This window comes from Hyperolius riggenbachi, chromosome 8 (assembly GCF_040937935.1).
Source record: "Hyperolius riggenbachi isolate aHypRig1 chromosome 8, aHypRig1.pri, whole genome shotgun sequence".
NCBI lineage: Eukaryota > Metazoa > Chordata > Amphibia > Anura > Hyperoliidae > Hyperolius > Hyperolius riggenbachi.
This window is the reverse complement of record NC_090653.1, coordinates 134768456-134786555: the sequence shown is the minus strand read 5'-3', so window position 1 is coordinate 134786555 and position 18100 is coordinate 134768456. Positions and strand designations below refer to the sequence as shown.

The 18100-nt window shown below is 47.4% G+C and overlaps 1 protein-coding gene across 1 annotated transcript in view; it reads left to right on the top strand.

Moving 5' to 3' along the window:
* The window catches only part of NXT2 (nuclear transport factor 2 like export factor 2), a 29281-nt gene extending 19240 nt beyond the window's left edge, over positions 1-10041 (top strand). Inside the window, exon 4 of the mRNA XM_068249609.1 lies at positions 8584-10041. Within this exon, the coding sequence (XP_068105710.1) occupies positions 8584-8762 (179 nt within the window). The 3' untranslated portion in view covers positions 8763-10041. The remainder of the gene's footprint in view (positions 1-8583) is intronic.
* Positions 10042-18100: the final 8059 nt, after the last annotated feature.

The window sequence follows — 18100 nt, the reverse complement described above, 5'->3', positions numbered from 1 at the left end:
CCTGGAGGGGAGGAGATGCTGTGCAAGTCTCGCAGCCTGGAGGGGAGGAGATGCTGTGCAAGTCTCGCAGCCTGGAGGGGAGGAGATGCTGTGCAAGTCTTGCAGCCTGGAGGGGAGGAGATGCTGTGCAAGTCTCGCAGCCTGGAGGGGAGGAGATGCTGTGCAAGTCTCACAGCCTGGAGGGGAGGAGATGCTGTGCAAGTCTCGCAGCCTGGAGGGGAGGAGATGCTGTGCAAGTCTCACAGCCCGGAGGGGAGGAGATGCTGTGCAAGTCTCACAGCCCGGAGGGGAGGAGATGCTGTGCAAGTCTCACAGCCTGGAGGGGAGGAGATGCTGTGCAAGTCTCGCAGCCTGGAGGGGAGGAGATGCTGTGCAAGTCTCGCAGCCTGGAGGGGAGGAGATGCTGTGCAAGTCTCACAGCCCGGAGGGGAGGAGATGCTGTGCAAGTCTCACAGCCCGGAGGGGAGGAGATGCTGTGCAAGTCTCACAGCCTGGAGGGGAGGAGATGCTGTGCAAGTCTCACAGCCTGGAGGGGAGTAGACACTGTGCAGTTGTCACAGCCTGGAGGGGAGGAGACACTGTGCAAGTCTCACTGCCTGGAGGGGAGGAGATGCTGTGCAAGTCTCACAGCCTGGAGGGAAAGAGATGCTGTGCAAGTCTCACAGCCTGGAGGGGAGTAGACACTGTGCAGTTGTCACAGCCTGGAGGGGAGGAGACACTGTGCAAGTCTCACAGCCTGGAGGGGAGGAGACGCTGTGCAAGTCTCACAGCCTGGAGGGGAGGAGACGCTGTGCAAGTCTCACAGCCTGGAGGGGAGGAGACGCTGTGCAAGTCTCACAGCCTGGAGGGGAGGAGACGCTGTGCAAGTCTCACAGCCTGGAGGGGAGGAGACGCTGTGCAAGTCTCACAGCCTGGAGGGGAGGAGACGCTGTGCAAGTCTCACAGCCTGGAGGGGAGGAGACGCTGTGCAAGTCTCGCAGCCTGGAGGGGAGGAGACACTGTGCAAGTCTCACAGCCTGGAGGGGAGGAGACGCTGTGCACTTGTCACAGCCTGGAGGGGAGGAGACACTGTGCAAGTCTCACAGCCTGGAGGGGAGGAGACACTGTGCAGTTGTCACAGCCTGGAGGGGAGGAGACACTGTGGAGTTGTCACAGCCTGGAGGGGAGGAGACACTGTGCAAGTCTCACAGCCTGGAGGGGAGGAGACACTGTGCAAGTCTCACAGCCTGGAGGGGAGTAGACACTGTGTAGTTGTCACAATCTGGAGGGGAGGAGACACTGTGCAAGTCTCACAGCCTGGAGGGGAGGAGACGCTGTGCACTTGTCACATCCTGGAGGGGAGGAGACGCTGTGCACTTGTCACAGCCTGGAGGAGAGGAGACGCTGTGCACTTGTCACAGCCTGGAGGGGAGGAGACGCTGTGCACTTGTCACAGCCTGGAGGGGAGGAGATACTGTGCACTTGTCACAGCCTGAAGGGGAGGAGACGCTGTGTAGTTGTCACATCCTGGAGGGGAGGAGACGCTGTGTAGTTGTCACAGCCTGGAAGGGAGGAGATGCTGTGCACTTGTCACAGCCTGGAGGGGAGGAGACGCTGTGCACTTGTCACATCCTGGAGTGGAGGAGACGCTGTGCACTTGTCACAGCCTGGAGTGGAGGAGACGCTGTGCACTTGTCACATCCTGGAGGGGAGAAGACGCTGTGCACTTGTCACAGCCTGGAGGGGAGGAGACGCTGTGCACTTGTCACAGCCTGGAGGGGAGGAGACGCTGTGCACTTGTCACATCCTGGAGAGGAGGAGACGCTGTGCACTTGTCACATCCTGGAGAGGAGGAGACGCTGTGCACTTGTCACATCCTGGAGGGGAAGAGTCGCTGTGCACTTGTCAGTCTAGAGGGGAGGAGACACTGTGCACTTGTCACATCCTGGATGGAAGGAGACGCTGTGCACTTGTCACAGCCTGGAGGGGAGGAGACGCTGAGCACTTGTCACATCCTGGAGGGGAGGAGACGCTGTGCACTTGTCACATCCTGGAGGGGTGGAGACGCTGTGCACTTGTCACATCCTGGAGGGGAGCAGACGCTATTTTCATTGCTCTGTTTCTGCACTGGCACAGTCCTGTCTTGCTCACTTTCACTCCTCAGATTTCCTCATTTCTTGCTCTGTGGAGAGGCTGCACACTTGTAATATGCTAGATTAGTAAAGATATCTGTAAAGGACAAGGGGGAAAAAGGAAGGGGAGGGGGAGAGCGCACTCAATAGACAATTTGAGAAAACTGGTTAGCCAACCGTGGAATAATCTCACCTGAGATTCTTGCCGATTAGCCCATATGGGTTGGTCGGCTGAAGAGCTTTTGTCCCACCCAGAACCGGGGACCAGGTCTTTCCAGCGATCTTCCTCCACAAGATGTACTGGCACATATGCTTCTCCGTCCACTGAACTTCAGTCCTGGATCAGATGTATTTCCACTCCTCACAAATGCTACCTACCGCTATAGGCGGCCGCATTTATGCATAGGAATGTCTGCACAGAGGTGTCTTGGATGTGCAGGAGGAACCAAGTTTGTGCCTAGATTACTCCAGCTGCTCTGTATGCTTTACACTTGTAAGCCACAGGCTGCAGGAGCTCTTGGAGCCAGGAGCTGGCTCAGTTTGTGTGAGTGGTAGCGGATGGGAGAAACTCCACTCTGCTCTGCGTCTCAAAAGCAAGCAGCAGGCAGCTGGAGGCAGGTTTGTGAACTGACAAGCAGGTGCGTGGTAGAAAGGATAAAAGGCGGCTGCCTTGTAGTGTAGTTAAAAGTATTTATTCTAATAAAAAGCAATGCGTTTCCGAGAGCTCAACTCTTTCATCAGGCTTCCTCAACGTTATATCTGATCTGAGATTGGACAGTCCCAGGTTAGCAAAGAGACTTTAGCATGAAAACCTTTCCCACCCCTTGATCACCTTTCCTCTGGGCACTTTGCTTCTGCTTTTGCACATTTAGTTGCATACATGCATAACCTGCATTCTCCTAGCTTGCTCATTTCTTCTAGCTTTCTTCTCTCTCCTGGTTCTTCTCTCAAGACTTTTGTCCCATCTCATCTTCTCCTATTCCGTGATTGCATACTTTCAATTCATTGTGGTATATTGGCATTGCTCTGCCAATATACCACAATTAACTAAAAATATGCAATCACAGAATGAACAGGAGAAGATGAGATGGGACAAAAGTATGCAGGGTTTTTTTTTTTCACTTTTCGGTGGCTTTATCTCATCCGTCCCCGATATACTTCTGTTTTTCTGTGGCCTTGACCCCATTTCATTAGCTTTTACTCTTGCCTGGCACTCTCACGTGAATGCTTTCTCCTGATGCCATGTCGCCTGCTTCCATTCTTCTCTGGCCCCATTGCTTTACCTGCCTTCCTCTGTTCTTTCCTCCTCTGTCCTCATTTCCTGCTCATCTGCTTTATGCATTTCTCTGCCCCCCTCTCTCCTGCCTGTGAATAGCCGGTGTCCTGAAGATCTCAGTTACTGTCCAGTTAGTGCAGTATACTTGCCTGTGTCTCCGGTGCCCATGCAGGTACTTAAATGCCACTCTGTGTAAGCAGACAAAAAACCTCCGTATTTATTGTGATCAGCTGTAGAGTTTTATAAGCCAAAAAGTGTGGAGGACTGAAGAGTTTATTCAATTTAAAGGTAACCTTAAAGAGAATCTGTATTGTTAAAATCGCTCAAAAGTAAACATACCAGTGCGTTAGGGGACATCTCCTATTACCCTCTGTCACAATTTCGCCGCTCCTCGCCGCATTAAAAGTGGTTAAAAACAGTTTTAAAAAGTTTGTTTGTAAACAAACAAAATGGCCACCAAAACAGGAAGTAGGTTGATGTACAGTATGTCCACACATAGAAAATACATCCATACATAAGCAGGCTGTATACAGCATTCCTTTTGAATCTCAAGAGATCATTTGTGTGTTTCTTTCCCCCATGCACTGAAGTTTCAGGCTGCTCTTTTCTTCTTGCAAATAGCTTTGCCCTTGTTTGTAATTCCTCAGTATGTGAAAGCCCAGCCAGCTCAGAGGACGATTTATCCAGCTGATTAGAGCAGCTTCTCTCTTCTCTCTTATCTAAATAACACACAGGCAGTGTGCATAGAGGGGCCAGAAAGGGTGAGTTCATAGCAGAACCACAACACTGAAGAACTTGGCAGCCTTCCAGACACAGGCCGACAAGTCTGACAGGGGAAAGATACATTGATTTATTACAGAGACTGTCATAGTAGAACGTGCTGCAGTTAGCCAGAACACATTAGAATAGCTTTTGGAACATGTAGGATGATAAAAAACAGGATGCAATTTTTGTTACGGAGTCTCTTTAAGTGAGAGGGCTATGGAGGATGCCATATTTATTTACCTTTAAAGTGAACCTAAAGCCGATAAAAAAAAATGAGATTAACTCACCTGCGGCCTCCCTCAGCCCCCTGCAGCCGATCGGTGCCCTCGCAGCTCCGCTCCGATGTCCCAGGACCCGCCGGTGAGCACTTCCGGTTTCGCCGTCACCGGCCAACAGGCATGGGAACGCGAGTGATTGTTCGCGTTCCCAGCCTGTATATCGCCCCCTATGCTGCTATTGCGGCCTCCTACACCCCAAAACACATTATACTACTTCTCCTGAGTACGGCGATACCACATGTGTGGCACTTTTTTGCACCCTAACTGCGCTAAGGGGCCCAAAGTTCAATGAGTACCTTTAGGATTTCACAGGTCATTTTGAGAAATTTCGTTTCAAGACTACTCCTCACGGTTTAGGGCCCCTAAAATGCCAGGACAGTATAGGAACCCCACAAATTACCCCATTTTAGAAAGAAGACACCCCAAGGTATTCCGTTAGGAGGATGGTGAGTTCATAGAAGATTTTTTTTTTTTTGTCACAAGTTAGCGGAAATTGATTTTAATTGTTTTTTTTCACAAAGTGTCATTTTCCGCTAACTTGTGACAAAAAATAAAATCTTCTATGAACTCACCATACTCCTAACGGAATACCTTGGGGTGTCTTCTTTCTAAAATGGGGTCATTTGTGGGGTTCCTATACTGCCCTGGCATTTTAGGGGCCCTAAACCGTGAGGAGTAGTCTTGAAACCAAATGTCGCAAAATGACCTGTGAAATCCTAAAGGTACTCATTGGACTTTGGGCCTCTTAGCGCACATAGGGTGCAAAAAAGTGCCACACGTGTGGTACCGCCGTACTCAGGAGAAGTAGTATAATGTGTTTTGGGGTGTATTTTTACACATACCCATGCTGGGTGGGAGAAATATCTCTGTAAATGACAATTGTTTGATTTTTTTTACACACAATTGTCCATTTACAGAGAGATTTCTCCCACCCAGCATGGGTATGTGTAAAAATACACCCCAAAACACAATATACTACTTCTTCTGAGTACGGCGATACCACATGTGTGACCATTTTTTGCAACCTAGGTGCGCTAAGGGGCCTAACGTCCTATTCACAGGTCATTTTGAGGCATTTGGATTCTAGACTACTGCTCACGGTTTAGGGCCCCTAAAATGCCAGGGCAGTATAGGAACCCCACAAGTGACCCCATTTTAGAAAGAAGACACCCCAAGGTATTCTGTTAGGAGTATGGTGAGTTCATAGAAGATTTTTTTTTTTTGTCACAAGTTAGCGGAAAATGACACTTTGTGAAAAAAAAAACAATACATATCAATTTCCGCTAACTTGTGACAAAAAATAAAATCTTCTATGAACTCATCATACACCTAACAGAATACCTTGGGGTGTCTTCTTTCTAAAATGGGGTCACTTGTGGGGTTCCTATACTGCCCTGGCATTTTACGGGCCCAAAACTGTGAGTAGTCTGGAAACCAAATTTCTCAAAATGACTGTTCAGGGGTATAAGCATCTGCAAATTTTGATGACAGGTGGTCTATGAGGGGGCAAATTTTGTGGAACCGGTCATAAGCAGGGTGGTCTCTTAGATGACAGGATGTTTTGGTCCTGATCTGATGGATAGGAGTGCTAGGGGGGTGACAGGAGTCTGGGTGTCTCAGGGGGCGGTTAGAGGGGAAAATAGATGCAATCAATGCACTGGGGAGGTGATCGGAAGGGGGTCTGAGGGGGTTCTGAGGGTTTGGCCGAGTGATCAGGAGCCCACACAGGGCAAATTAGGGCCTGATCTGATGGGTAGGTGTGCTAGGGGGTGACAGGAGGTGATTGATGGGTGTCTCAAGGTGTGATTAGAGGGGGGAAATAGATGCAAGCAATGCACTAGCGAGGTGATCAGGGCTGGGGTCTGAGGACGTTCTGAGGTGTGGGCGGGTGATTGGGTGCCCGCAAGGGGCAGATTAGGGTCTAATCTGATGGGTAACCGTGACAGGTGGTGATAGGGGGTGATTGATGGGTAATTAGTGGGTGTTTAGAGGAGAGAAGAGATGTAAACACTGCACTTGGGAGGTGATCTGATGTCGGATCTGCGGGCGATCTATTGGTGTGGGTGGGTGATCAGATTGCCCGCAAGGGGCAGGTTAGGGGCTGATTGATGGGTGGCAGTGACAGGGGGTGATTGATGGGTGGCAGTGACAGGGGGTGATTGATGGGTGGCAGTGACAGGGGGTGATTGATAGGTGATTGACAGGTGATCAGTGGGTTATTACAGGGAATAACAGATGTAAATATTGCACTGGCGAATTGATAAGGGGGGGTCTGAGGGCAATCTGAGCGTGTGGGCGGGTGATTGGGTGCCCGCAAGGGGCAGATTAGGGTCTAATCTGATGGGTAACAGTGACAGGTGGTGATAGGGGGTGATTGATGGGTAATTAGTGGGTGTTTAGAGGAGAGAAGAGATGTATACACTGCACTTGGGAGGTGATCTGATGTCGGATCTGCGGGCGATCTATTGGTGTGGGTGGGTGATCAGATTGCCCGCAAGGGGCAGGTTAGGGGCTGATTGATTGGTGGCAGTGACAGGGGCTGATTGATGGGTAGCAGTGACAGGGGGTGATTGACGGGTGATTGACAGGTGATTGACAGGTGATCAGAGGGGATAGATGCATATAGTACACGGGGGGGGGGGGGGGGGGTCTGGGGAGAATCTGAGGGGTGGGGGGGTGATCAGGGGGGGGGGATAAAAAAAAAATAGCGTTGACAGATAGTGACAGGGAGTGATTGATGGGTGATTAGGGGGGTGACTGGGTGCAAACAGTGGTCTGGGGGGTGGGCAGGGGGGGGGGGGGGTCTGAGGGGTGCTGTGGGCGATCAGGGGGCAGGGGGGGGGAATCAGTGTGCTTGGGTGCAGACTAGGGTGGCTGCAGCCTGCCCTGGTGGTCCCTCGGACACTGGGACCACCAGGGCAGGAGGCAGCCAGTATAATAGGCTTTGTATACATTACAAAGCCTATTATACATATGTACAGCGGCGATCCGGGAGCTAGTAACCCGCCGGCGCTTCCGAACGGCCGGCGGGTTACTACGAGCGGTGGGCGGAGCGAGTCCCCGGCGGCTGATCGCGTCACGAATGAGGCGATCGCCGCATAGCCACTCCCGCAGCCGCCCCCGCCGATGGGCGTATTGCGGTCGTTTGGGCCCGGACTTTGCCGCCGCCCATCGGCTGGGGGCGGTCCTCAAGTGGTTAAAGGATACCCGAAGTGACATTAGACATGTGTATGTACAGTGCCTAGCACACAAATAACTAGGCTGGGTTCCTTTTTTTCTTTCTCTGACTGAAAGCGTTAAATATCAGGTATGTAAGTGGCTGACTCAGTCCTGACTCAGACAGGAAGTGACTACAGTGTGACCCACACTGATAAGAAATTCCAACTATAAAACACTTCCCTAGCAGAAAATGGCTTCTGAGAGCAAGAAAGAGATAAAAAGGGGAAATTCTTATCAGTGAGGGTCACAGCATAGGTATTTGTGTGCTAGGCACTGTACATACATGTCTATATCATCATGTTACTTCGGGTATCCTTTAAAGGAATGCTGAGGTGACATGATGAGATAGCCATGTGTATGTACAGTGCCGAGCATATTAATAACTAGGCTGTTCTTTTTTTTTTTTTTTCTCTCTCTCTCTCTCTGCCTGAGAGAGTTAAACATCAGATATACAAGTTTTTGTCCCATCGGGACTATAGCGTAAACCTCACTGATAAGGACTTATAGCCATAAATCATTTTCCTGCCAGAAAATGGCTTCTGAAAGCAGGAAATGGATAAGAAAGGGTCAATAGTTCATACATTTTAGCTCTGGCATACTTCAATGAATGTGTCAGTGAACAGACAATGAAACAGTAAAAACTTCAAAAGTACATTCAAATATAAAATAAAATTGTGGGATATCTAAAAAAAAGTTTTTTACCTCTGTATTCCTTTAAGTGTGCCTCCCTTATAGGGGAATGTCTAATGACTCATGCATGGTAATGTCCATGTATGTTTTTGGAACGGTTATAAACAAGGAAGATAACCTACATACTCCATGCAGATAGTCTACCGGCTGAGCTTTGAACTTGGATCTCTAGTTATGTAAGCCATGAATATTTCTGTATGTTTGCTTAATTTTTTCTCTCTCTTTTTTTTTTTTTTATACTAAGAACAAGCTACGCTAGGCCAGAAAACCGTTTTGGTTGTCACCAATGGCTCTGTGAAGTTTGAAGGAAATAAGCAACACTACTTCACTCAGAACTTTTTATTGACCCTGCATACGACACCATCGAATAGCGTGTGGAAGATTGCCAGTGACTGCTTCCGCTTCCATGACTGGGCCAGTTAGAGACTCCAGCCGCTTTAATCTTTTGTGTGAACTGTTAAAATGGCTTGATTTTCTATGTAAATACTGGTAAAGACATTCCTTTGTTTTTACTGCTGCAACTGTGTTTCTTGCAGTTTTGTACTTAGGACACATGACGATCCTACGGAGAGATGAGTTTTGGACTTACCCTTTAAAATGTTTCCAAGATTATTTCCATATCCGCTCCTGCACCCGTGCACTTGATAAATGGTGCACATTTTGATATTGTAATAGTGTTGAAAAAAAAATGTGCCTTTTTCTACCATAGAATACTGATCATGTGACCTGTGACCAGCTTTTGTAACACTTGTATATAATTGATATAGACTGCAGTGTGAGTGTCATTCAATGTTTTTGTTGTGTACACACAGGGAGGTACAGTATATGTCACCCTTCCTAAACACTTCAGGTGGAATTTTTTTTATTTTGCTGATAAGGATACAGAGCAGATGTTTAGCTCTCTTCTGAGATTTTTTTTTTACGAAAGTTTTCTAAAACTAAATATCATTGAAAATGGCAGAAGTGCTGTTGCAGTCATGCACAACTGGATTAACCTCCCTGGCGGTAACCCTGAGTCAGGCTCAGAGCGCTAACCCTGAGCTAGACTTGTGGTGACTGCCGCGAGGTTAATGCAGAGTATAGCGCGCCGTGGGCATTTTCACTCCAGACGCCAGCAGCCATTCTTCTTTCTGTCCTCCGAGGCTCTGCATCCCCCTGGTAAGATCACCGTCTATTATTATGACAACAGATGGCAATCTCACTACAGGGTTACAGCGCCACCCAGAGTATGAAGAACTACTGCAGTGCTGGATCCCAGGGAGCTAAGTGCACGGGCTGCCGCAGACCTTCTGGCAGCATGATTGTTTCCCGATTTTAGCGTCTAAAAGCATGAAAAAAAATGCACCTAAAATCTGGAAATAATCATACTGCCAGGCAGGTTAAATAGTTACTTCTTTAATTTTTCTGTGTTCAATCCAGGCTAAGAAAATGTGTGTAAGGCAGAAGTGTTTTCTCGTCTGCCCAAGCACCCTGGTTGGCTCAATGCCGTTTCCTTTAGTAATACTTAAGGTAGAGCTTCACTGTAGCTGAAAAAAGCAATTCCTTCAGGCAGTTCTGTGTCTTCCTTGTATTTCGTCTTCCTCATACCTAAGCATGTAAAACTGTTATTCCACAGGGTTCCTAACAGAGCCTGTGTAGAAGTGTCTGTGTTTTCTGATAGTCATTTCTTAGGTTTGAGTGTTAATAAAGGACTTTTTTTTTATGCGTTTTGGAAATTCATAGCGAACAGCAATCTGAAATGTAAAAAATGTTTTTAATAACCTTAAAATGCAAGTGTACCATAATTGCATGTCAAAGGACACAATAAAACGCTTGCACTTTTTGCAAGCTTTGCAGTAAGAACAAGGTCAAAGGCCCAGTGCACACCAAAAACTTCTAGCAGATCTGCAGAACGCTAGAGGTTTTTGAAGCAGATTTCAGAGCGATTCTAGGCATGTTTTCTAAACATGCCTAGCGTTTTTTTGTAGCACATTTCAAATATTCTTACAGTAAAGCTGTTACTGAACAGCTTCTTTAACAAAAACGCCTGCAAAACCGTGCTGATCTAGCGTTTTTCAGAGTGGTTTTCCACTTTCCTATACTTTGACATTGAGGCAGAAACGCCTCAAAAATCTAAAAAATGCTGCAGCCCTCAATTTTGGCCTGGTGCACACCAGAGGAGATTTTCTGAGCGTTTTGAGTTTTTAAATCTGCTGCTAATGTTATCTATGTGTCTGTGCACACTGGAGCAATGAGGTTTTGTCAAAAACCCCATAGCATTACATTAGGAAGAGCTTTTGAAACCTCTTAAAGCTCTTCCCAATGTAATGCTATGGGTTTTTTTACAAAACCTCATTGCTCCAGTGTGCACAGACACATAGGATAACATTAGCAGCAGATTTAAAAACTCAAAACGCTCAGAAAAACTCCCCTGGTGTGCACCAGGCCTTTGTGTTTATGGAAAAAAAAACGACTCGCTCTGGTGTGCACCAGCCCATTCACTTTCATTAGCCAAGCGGTTTTCCCCCTGCAAGCATTTTAAAAACTGCTCCAGAACCCTTAGGCCACATACAGACATCAGACCATAGTCTTTGGAAAATGAAAGATCACAGACCAATCTTACCACCCTTCCTGTAGTATAAGAGCCATACTCTACACAGTCTTTTCTATGGAGCTGAACTCCACATCAGGAAAAAATCTTTGCAAGATGCTGCACACACAGATGCTGTACAGACACAAAAGATCAGTATCTGCAAAAGATCTGTTCCTGCCAAAAATCCATTCCTGCAAATTGCAATGATAGTCTATGAGATCTGCAGATCATCATACACACATGATTTAACTGACATTCATCTGCAGATCAGATCCACCAGGATGGATTTTCAGATCTGCAGATCTGCAGATGAATGTCAGTTAAATCATGTGTGTATGATGATCTGCAGTTCTCATAGACTATCATTGCAATTTGCAGGAATGGATTTTTGACAGGAACAGATCTAGTGCAGATACTGATCTTTTGTGTCTGTACAGCATCTGTGTGTGCAGCATCTTGCAAAGATTTCTATCTGATGTGGAGTTCAGCTCCATAGAAAAGACTGTGTAGAGTATGGCTCTCATACTACAGGAAGGGTGGTAAGATTGGTCTGTGATCTTTCATTTTCCAAAGACTATGGTCTGATGTCTGTATGTGGCCTTAGTCTTTAGGATAAGATTTTTTTCTGCTTCATTTGCATATTCACACCCCTTCCTCACAGATCCTCACCAGAAATGTGAGCTGGCAGCATGAGTCCCTTGCTTCAGACTTTCAGATATGATATACAATAGAATTGCTTTATAGTACACTCCAAGGACCTGGCCAAGTAGTTTATTATATCAGGATTTGTTATACATTGTATATTTATACAAGCACATGGTTGGGACCTGGGGACTAAATTTACTATAGCCAGAGGTTTATTATATATCAGAGTTTATTATGATGAGATTTTAGTGTAATAGGCAGAAAACAAGGGAAATCTGCCACTGGTTTTACTGGATACCATGTGTATACTTTAAAAGTGTCTTCTGAAGGTTTTTCGTTTTTGCACAGGTTTGGAACCCACTAGCAGTGCTTTTCTAATTGTTTTCTAAGCGCTTGTGATTTGAAAAGCTGTTGCTAATGTAATGCTATAGGTGTGATCCCACTTGAGGAATGGGATTTTAAAAAAATCCCCCATAGCATTGCATTAGCAAGAGCTTTTCAAATCACTAGCGCTTAGAAAAGGCTGCTAGTGAGTCCCAGGCCTATTGCACCTTTGTGCCCAATTACATCATTCAGACCTTCACTGAAATCTGCCCACCATGTCTATTATAAAATCTATGTTACTTTGATTTCTACTGTGAGTTGGGATGGTGATTTGCACTTTTCACACATTGCTCTGTCAGTATCTCAGGTCTACTATAGACCTTCAAATAGATCAAGAGGAATCTCCAGCCGGTAGCAAAATTGTCATCACACAGCCAGGATTGCATACATTTCCATACAGTAAGCATTGGATTGAGGGCTCGTTCCCACTATCGCGAATCGGATTCACATATGTAATGCAAGTGGATGGGCCTGTTTCCACTGTAGCGTTGTTGAGGTGCGTTTTTTTCAGCGGTGAAAAAACGCACAAAAGAGCCGCAGAATTTGCCTGCGAGTGGAATGCATGCGAATCGCATGCAATGTATTTAATAGGGAAATCGCATGCGGTTTCCCCATGCGTTTGATGCGAATTCGCATAGGTACCAATGTAAATTCACACAGGCAGTGACATGGTTAAAATGGCATATACCCTCACCTATGCGAATTCGCGGCAAAAAAAACGCATGGGGAATAGCATCCGCATTCGATTTCATCAGCGGTGGAATCCAGGAGATTCCGCCCCGTAATAGTGGAAACAAGCACTGAGGGCCCTCACACATTGAATGCATCAAGCAGCTTTAACGTGCATTAAAAGTAATGCGGTGAGACTTTTTCCTATTGCGATGCAACTTTTTCCCTATTTACAGCACACACCTACAACGTTGCAGTGCGCCAAACGGTATGTGGCGACCCAATACATAGTGTGCTGTGATGCACTCATTTTAACAAATGACAATGCAAGTCTGCATAGGGGCATTCCTGCAGGCTTTCTCCAGCTGACATTGGGCAGCTGTCTCTCCCTAGCCACGCCCCTTGCCATTACCTTGCCTCTCTGCACACTGGAAGAGAATCTCTCCTAGCATCGTGAAGGAAAGGGCACGTGGGCCAACGTAGTGGCAGGGATGGTGGCCACCTGATCCGCCCAGTCCCCCAGATCAGGTAGCCTAGTTTTTGTTTTTTTTAACCCCACCTCAGGCTCTCATTAAAGGTTTTCATGAATGAACGCTTCAACACTAACCTCCATTGGAAGTGACAGGGCACATGTGCATATATAGATGGGAAATTGCCACCTAAAATTGATGAGCTGTTGGTTGTACCACATTTTGATGCAGTAGCAATACATTCAGTGTGTGAGGGCCCTAAGACCTCTTTTCCATGGACTGTTAAGCTGTGTGCTCAGCTAGCAGTTACCAGGCAGCAGTGAGCAGTTACCAGGCAGTTGTGAGAGTTTGAGAGGCATTTCACTGCCTATCAACAGTCTGTGGAAAAGAAGCCTAAAGCCCCATACAGATGCTCAACAGCGGTCTTCTATGCAGCACAATTATCAAACAACTTTTGTTGTGAAACAACCCAAAAAAAAAAAAAGTTGTTTGCTCTTGTTCAAACAACTGATAAGACGTCAATCCAACTGTTGGATTGACGTCTTATCACTTGTTTGAACAATAGCAAACAACTTTTTTTTTTTTTTTGGTTGTTTCACAACAAAAGCTGTTTGATAATAGACCGCTGTTGAGCGTGTGTGTGGGGCTTGAGTCTTGTCTTTTTCAAATCAAAATTAAATAGTTGCTCTGCTTTAGCTGAAGTGAAATCAAATAAAGCAATTAGCTGTGTTCAAATTGCAGTGCATTTCCCACATTGTCAGGAGAGAGTGAAAGCAGATGTGGTCACATGACCATTTTAATATGTGGAATGCAGGAAATGAGGAATTTCTCTAATTGCCGCAGCTGAGCGAACCTTGCAGATGGGGGGGGGGGGGGTGTGTTTTTTTCTTCTGGAATTCTGCTCTATGATTGGTTGTGCATTTAGAAAGCCTGGGTGCAGTTCTGTCAGTACCAGCTGAATTCTTTGGGAATTGTTAGTGCTAGCAGTGCAGTATAATATGTAACAGCAATATGATATTTATGTAAATCCATTGCAGGATATTGTTCTGAAAACTGTTACTAGGCAACTCTTATTCCTTTTAATGGAACAACAGCTGAAATGCAGCTTTAGGCTACTGTAGGATCACAGTGAGAGCTGCCTTGCATTCATGCAACCTCTCCAAGGATGTAGCCAGTCATGATGAGCCACTAATTTGTGTAATGCGAGTCGCTCTGATACCTCCCTGGGTGAGGCTGAGCACAGGTTGGACTTCAAAGGTAATCCTTCCACTGTATTCCAACCACAAATTGCCACTGGCCATACACCTCTGATCAGGCATCAGCTCACCTGAAAGGGGTTCTGTGAGGGTTAAAAAAAAAACTAAAACGAATACTTACCTGGGGCTTCTATGGGCCCCCTGCAGCTGTCATGTCCCACGCCAGCCTTTACGATCTGCCATTTCCCGCTGCCTGTCCCGGTCTAATTCGGCATCTGATGCAGCTGCGCGGCCAAGCGCGTGCTTGCTTACTGCGCAGTACAAGAAAACTTTGTACTGCGCCCACCTCACTGCATCTAAGTACCTTTACTGTTCAGTGAACCCACCTCACTGCATCTCACTACCTGTTGTGTTGAGTGAACCCACCTCATTGCATCTAAGTACCTTTACTGTTCAGTAAACCCACCTCACTGCATCTAACTACCTGTTGTGTTGAGTGAGAACCCACCTCACTGCATCTAAGTACCTTTACTGTTCAGTGAACCCACCTCACTGCATCTAACTACCTGTTGTGTTGAGTGAACCCACCTCATTGCATCTAAGTTCCTTTACTGTTCAGTAAACCCACCTCACTGCATCTAACTACCTGTTGTGTTGAGTGAGAACCCACCTCACTGCATCTAAGTACCTTTACTGTTCAGTGAACCCACCTCACTGCATCTAACTACCTGTTGTGTTGAGTGAACCCACCTCACTGCATCTAAGTACCTTTACTGTTCGGTGAACCCACCTCACTGCATCTTACTACCTGTTGTGTTGAGTGAACCCACCTCACTGCATCTAAGTACCTTTACTGTTCAGTGAACCCATCTCACTGCATATAACTACCTGTTGTGTTGAGTGAACACAGCTCACTGCATATACCTAGCATCCCCCCGAGATGGACAAAATAGACAAACCAGGTAGAGGCAGACCCAGAGGAAGGCCACCAGGCACCAGCACCTCTGTGCCACCAGGCACCTCTGTGCGAGGTGGTGTTGCTGTGATTTCATGCGGACCTGTCCCAAAATACAGTGCTCAGAAGAAGGCACGTGCCATCACTTCCCAAAATCGTGAGGACGTGGTTGAGTATTTAACACAGAAGACCTTATCTCCCACAGCCAATGCCACCAGCGCTAGTACAAGCACCACATCCACTGCATTTGACACTTCGCAGGAGTTATTTGGTGGTGGTGAAATCACTGATTCACAGCCACTACTGCAACAACAAGAAGAAGGCGCAGGTACACCACCTCATACGTCTGAGTTAGGTGGCGATAGTATGGACGTAACGTGTGAGGAGGGGGATGATGAACCACCTGAAGTTGGTGCAGTTGAGGAGGTGTCTGAGGAAAGCGAAGCTGGGCAGGAGGATTATGATGACGATTATACGGATGCCACGTATGTTCCCAGTAGAGGAGATGACCAGGGGGACAGTTCAGAGGTGGAGTCAGAGAGGAGTAGGAGGAGACGACTCCATGATAGAAGCAGAGGGAGCTCGTCCTCAGAAACAGCTGGGGGCAGTGTCCGGCGCCATGTATCGCCAGCTATGGACAGCCAGCCAACATGCCCTTCAATGTCAGCTGCTGATGCCACCGTAGCGACATCACCCCAGGGGGGCTCAGCGGTTTGGAAATGTTTTCACATGTGTGTCTCAGATCGGAGCAAAGCCATCTGTTGTCTCTGCCAGCAAAAAGTGAGCCGTGGGGGGCGGAGTCAGCCATGGCCGCGTGAAGCCGCTTCCTTCAGAGCTCCTCACCCAAGACCGCAATATAACGCTGACTGAAGTGTTCCTACCCTTCTACTAAGCCATAAAGGGATGGCCAGTGGACCCCGGAGAAGTAAGAGACACTCTAAACATACTGGCAAGGCACATCGGCGAACCTCCGCCGAAAATACAATTCCGCGGGCCCTCAATCAGTCACTAGACAAGATGGCCGCCAGCTCTCCACCCAAAGATGCACCCGTCAGAGAGGAAGACTCGGCTGCCATGATCTCTAGATCCCTGAAGGAGATATGGGATTACCTCCACAATCTTCCCACCAAGGACGATCTTTCTGATCTGGCAGACAAAATCACCTCTGCCACGAGGGAGGAAATAAGAGGGATCCAGGATGATATTACCGTCCATGACGAGCGGCTCACAGCCCTGGAGCGAGACATGGGCCTACTTCAGACCGAGGTAGGGAAACTAAAAGAAGCAAACTCACAGCAGCGCTCGCTGAACACTGCGTTGCGGACGGGAATGGAGGACCTCCAGAATCGTAGCCGCCGGAACAATATAAGGCTCCGCGGCCTACCAGAGACAATCTCTCCACAACAGCTTGAACCTACCTTGGTAGCCATCTTTAATAACATCCTCCGGAGACAGGCGGACAATCCCCTGAAGATTGACCGGGTTCACCGCGCCCTGAAGCCCAAACCAGCGGTTGATGAACCCCCACGGGATGTCATCTGCCGCATCCATCATTTCTCAGTAAAGGATTCCATTATGAGAGCGGCACGCCAGTTAGACTCCATCGACCACGAGGGATCTGCACTCATGCTCTTCCAAGATCTGGCGCCTAGCACCCTGATACAACGCCGTGCGCTCCAACCTTTGATCAAGCTGCTGCGGGACAAAGAAGTTACCTATCGCTGGGGCTTCCCTTTCCAACTTACTGCGACAAAAGATGACAAATCAGTCACCATCAAGTCTCCGGCTGATCTCCCAGAGCTCTTCCAGACACTGGGCCTACCGACGGTTGAAGTGCCTGAATGGCAGCCAGACGCAATCTTTACTGGCTTACCTCAGCGACCTAAACAGCGGAGACAATTCCGCAATCAACGGTGACTCCTTTCCAAGGCCTCGTGATTCTCACCGGGACTATACCCCTCATTCCAGATAAGTGATGATTAGCCTTAAGTTATCCCTCTGTTGCGAACACGGATCCCCGTCTAAAAACTATGCTTAAAAGTTCTGATCTATAGTACGTGCTGGTGACTCTCTCCGGGGTGGCAGTTGCCCGCGGGCCTATCTATGTTTATATGCTTATCTCTTGCTTTCCTTACAGTTACCTGCTATTTCGTTCTAGCCTGAGGACATTAACTGTTTACATAGTATGTGTGAAAAGGGTGTATTGGGCGGTGACATATAAAAGGGACAATGTGCGATATTTAAACAAATGCATGTATATAGAGGTTGCTGCTATTTATATGGTTACCCCGCAGTAGATATATAGGGAATGCTGCTGATGAGGTTTAACTCTTGGTGTATGTTTGCTATACTTCTAACAAAAGGTCTTTATGGCCTATATGAGAGGGTCCCTGAACCTGCGCGCAGCCCCCCCTTCTCGCTCATCCCTGCATTAGCTTCACGTGCCCATGCCTCCTGACATGGATAATGTTTGTATTGGGTGCCGATATTGCTAATAATGATTCATAGGACTAAAAATGGTATTCTCCGTGAGAATGATATAAATAATTCTGTGTTTCCCACTATGTGGGACTACCCCATTTCTGCTGTCATAGACATAGCCTATGTTCACTCACATATCCTTCTTTACAGGTGTATTACTGACGTCATGCGCGGAGTGTGTGCATCGACATGTGACTCGTTCGCAAGCTAATTTCATATCAGGGCTTCTCCCAGCCGGGCCTGTGGATGTACGCGCTCTGCGATGATGTCTGCATGGGAGACATATAGCAGGGAGAGACCAAAAAACTTCTGACACCCTCAGACTATGTTGTTATAGCCAAACAAGCACATACATACGCCCCAAATCAACCTACAGCATACCTACACGC